We start from the raw sequence: 3780 nt of genomic DNA on the forward strand, positions 1-3780 counted from the left end.
TCTTTCCAATATTTTTTATTTCATCCTTTCTGCAATGCCATTTTGTTGAAGGGTGCCTGCAACTGTTCTATGTCTTTGAATACCTAAGTCCTTGCAATACTTATTTGTTGAAGGGTGCCTACTCCAGGCCATTGTCAGTTCTTAAATATTTCAGCTTAGATTCCGTTTGAGTTCCAATTTGCATATGCCATTCTTTAAATTTCATAAAAGTGTCACTTTTATTTTTAATGACATAGATCCATACTTTCCTAGAATAGTCATCAATGATAGTTATGAAATAAGAACAACCAAAATGAGTCCTTGAAGGACCCCACAAATCAGAATGAACATATTCAAAAGATCTAGAGGTGTTGTGTTGGCCAACACCAAAACTGACCCTCTTAGACTTTCCTAGAATACAATGATCACAAAATTCCAATTTTTCAAATTTTGTCACCATTAAGCAAATTATGGTTTGATAACTCAATTAAGCTTTTTTCACTTATACGTCTTCATCTCATATGTCATATTCTAGTAGATGAATGCTAACTAGAGCTAGCTACAGAAGCTTGTGCAATTATGGTAGAACAATTTAAAATATACAAGCCATTTCTTTTAATGCCTTTAACAATGATATTATCTTTATTAATAATAGTAATGACACCATTCTTTATGTTTGTGGAATATCCTAAAATGTCAAGCGTGCCAATAGAAATTAAATTTCTTTTTAATTCAGGTATGTACTTTACATCCTTCAACTATATCTCCTTGCCATTAAACATTTTGAATTTGATTGTTCCCTTGCCTTGGATTGTACATGATTTGTTGTTGCCAAGCAAAATGACTCCACCATTATGAAGATATATTGATTTAAAATAATCATTTCTTGGACACATGTGGATAGTACATCCTGAGCCTAATACCCAATTATTTTCACCTTCAAAATCATCAAGGCCTATGTAGATTCATAACCAACATCAACAAGTGCAACATTTCTAGAATCTTGAGAGTTTCTTGATTAATTTCTATTAGGGAAATCTTTCTTGAAATGTCCCTTCTTGTGACAATAGAAACATTTATACTTCGCTTTAAATTTGGTTAGTGAATTGGACATATGCTTATTTCCATTTGATCATTTCTTGTCAGTTCTTCCTCTGGTCACATTCAGACTTTCAGCATGATTATCATTCTTGATCTCATGTCTTTTATAACTTTCCTTTCTCTGGATAAAGGCATGCACTTCTTCAAGAGTAATTGTTTGTTCTCTTCCAAACATGGTAACATTATTGAAGTGTTCATATGAACTTGGCATAGCATTAAATAGGATCAGAGCTTTATCTTCATCATCTAGCTTGACATCTAAATTTTCTAAATCATCAAGAATCTTATTAAAATCCACAATTTGTACTGTAACCGGTTTTTCTGTTTATCTTTAAAGAAAACAATTTCTGTTTCAAGAAGGGCCTAATTGAAACTGATTTAGTCATGTAGATAGATTCAAGTTTAATCTACAAGGTTGCTGGTAGTACACAAGATGACAATACTCTTTCCTTTTTCAATCAATTCTTCCTTTTGATGAATATACATTGTTGTAGGAAGAGTTGATTCACCCTTCAATGAATTCACCAAACCTTGCTGTACTAGAAAATCATGCATCTTTATCTTCCACAAACTAAAGTCATTTGATCCATTGAACTTTTCAATATCAAACTTTGTGGTTCCAACCATTGTTGCTCCCTTCCCCACAAACAGTGCCAATTGTTAAAACAATATTGGGATCTGCAACTGTGACACCAAAAACTCCAAAATAATATATAAAGTAATTAATAATAATTTTTTATTTTGATTTGCAGCGGATAAAAGAAATATGTTTTCAAGGAAATAAAAAGGAACTTTTATAATTAATTTAAGATATTACATTCTTCAAAATTCAAAAGAAACAGTTTAAACTTTTCCTCTTATAAAATAGTGCAATCTCTATAAACTTCATTTAACTATAATTTCTTAATTTAATTCCAAAAATTTACTAGTAATTATAAGGTTTTCACACAAAAAGTTGGTTCTAATTAAACTAATAAAAATACAACTTATGACTCTCATTCCTGGTATCACCTATCAGAGCGGAGCTTCTCCAAAACTTGAACTTCAAGACTCATTAACTTGTAATAACTGTGATTTCGCAAACGCGGGGCCAAGTCAATCAAACACAAACAACGAAGGAGGTGAGTTTTGAAATCATGTTAATAGTATAATATAAGTAAGACGAACAAGCAATTAATCATAAATAAACCGTATCATTACACAAACATTCTTCAAGGAAAAACATAACATTATAAAGTCAAAATCATTCAAGGAAAATCAATACATTTCACTATAACATCAAATCATCTAAGAAAAATTATTATTGCACACATCTCGTATTAATCACAAAAAAACAATCACATGAAAATGCAATGCTATCTATGAGCTTGGACTCTACTTCACAATGTGACACAATTCTAACACTGAAGTACTTGGTTAGGAGGCTTGATACTATACCACCATCCTGGTTCACGGACAATTCAAATTGGTCATGTTCTCATAGATCCCCTCAATTCAATTCGAGACACATATACGTGACAGTCGGGTAAACGTGTGTTGCATGGTAGCTCCCGATATTTGGAGTGCTATCTCCAAGTTACCTAGCAATTCCCCACGCGAATACCTCCAATGTCTAACAATCTTGTCTTAAGGCTCAACAGCAGACCATCATGATCAGGCTCATTCAGTTGTACTTCCCTGGAATCACTAGGTTTGTCAGACTCTATCTATATGATGACAAAATAATCTCCACTTCACAAATTTTCAATATTTATTTTCTCCCCTCATTGGCCTATGATACTCCATTAAAACTGTTATTTCAAACACAAATTGAAATCACTATTATTTCATCAACTATGGAGTTATTTCAATATTCTCATCACAAATTTATATCATCGCACATCATCATAATCACATAAACTCATCATAAATTTATAGCATCCTATCATCAATCATACCTTATCCCATAAACTTATCACACATTTATAACATCACAATTATCAATCATATATCATCATCATCACATAAAATTATCACAATGCATTCATCTTTTATTATCATATCACATAAACTCATCTAATCAAATATATACATAAAATGCATTCGACACCCAATAACACAATAAAAGAAATTAAATCAATCAACACCTTACACAAATATGTCTATTCTATATTTTAATCTCACAATTTCCATATTTTCAAATTAATTAATTTATCCCTCAAAAGGCTACTACCGTACGTAGCGAGCCACGAATAAATCGTTGGGAAATACGATTTTCTCGTTCCTCTCACAATATATTATACTCATGAATTCAAACGCTCTCCCACCCATTACCTCGGTTGGAGATTCTGCACAACGTGACGAGGCATAAAGAACTTTACAACGACACTGAGCATGAATATCTTATCCATTCTACATCTCATTTTGTCGATCATCGCAATTAATGATTAGCAAACGCAACAAGCAACCCAAATAAAATAAATTATTTATCCTTCATAGTAACGATTATTATATACAAATAATGATGTTCATATAAATCGGATTATATATTTAAAACTAACAATATTTAAAACTTTTGACAATGAAAAAAAATTATAATATGCACAAATCATCTATTTTCAAGTAACCGAATATGAATAAATCCAACTTTAAACAAAAACAAATATGTTAAATATCATATACTACATAATACTTCTATTTGTTTTACATAACTGTTGTCTA

General features: G+C 31.2%; 1 protein-coding gene across 1 annotated transcript in view; it reads right to left on the reverse strand.

The window, feature by feature from the left end:
- LOC140919630 (uncharacterized) overlaps positions 1 to 1707 on the reverse strand; it is a 3239-nt gene extending 1532 nt beyond the window's left edge. Inside the window, exons 1-4 of the mRNA XM_073366226.1 lie at positions 1524 to 1707; positions 1150 to 1401; positions 785 to 934; positions 245 to 390 (exon numbers count right to left, since the gene is read on the reverse strand). Of these exons, the coding sequence (XP_073222327.1) occupies positions 245 to 390; positions 785 to 934; positions 1150 to 1401; positions 1524 to 1707 (732 nt within the window). The remainder of the gene's footprint in view (positions 1 to 244; positions 391 to 784; positions 935 to 1149; positions 1402 to 1523) is intronic.
- Positions 1708 to 3780: the final 2073 nt, after the last annotated feature.

The sequence above is a fragment of the Cicer arietinum genome, chromosome 3, assembly GCF_000331145.2.
Source record: "Cicer arietinum cultivar CDC Frontier isolate Library 1 chromosome 3, Cicar.CDCFrontier_v2.0, whole genome shotgun sequence".
NCBI classification, from domain to species: domain Eukaryota; kingdom Viridiplantae; phylum Streptophyta; class Magnoliopsida; order Fabales; family Fabaceae; genus Cicer; species Cicer arietinum.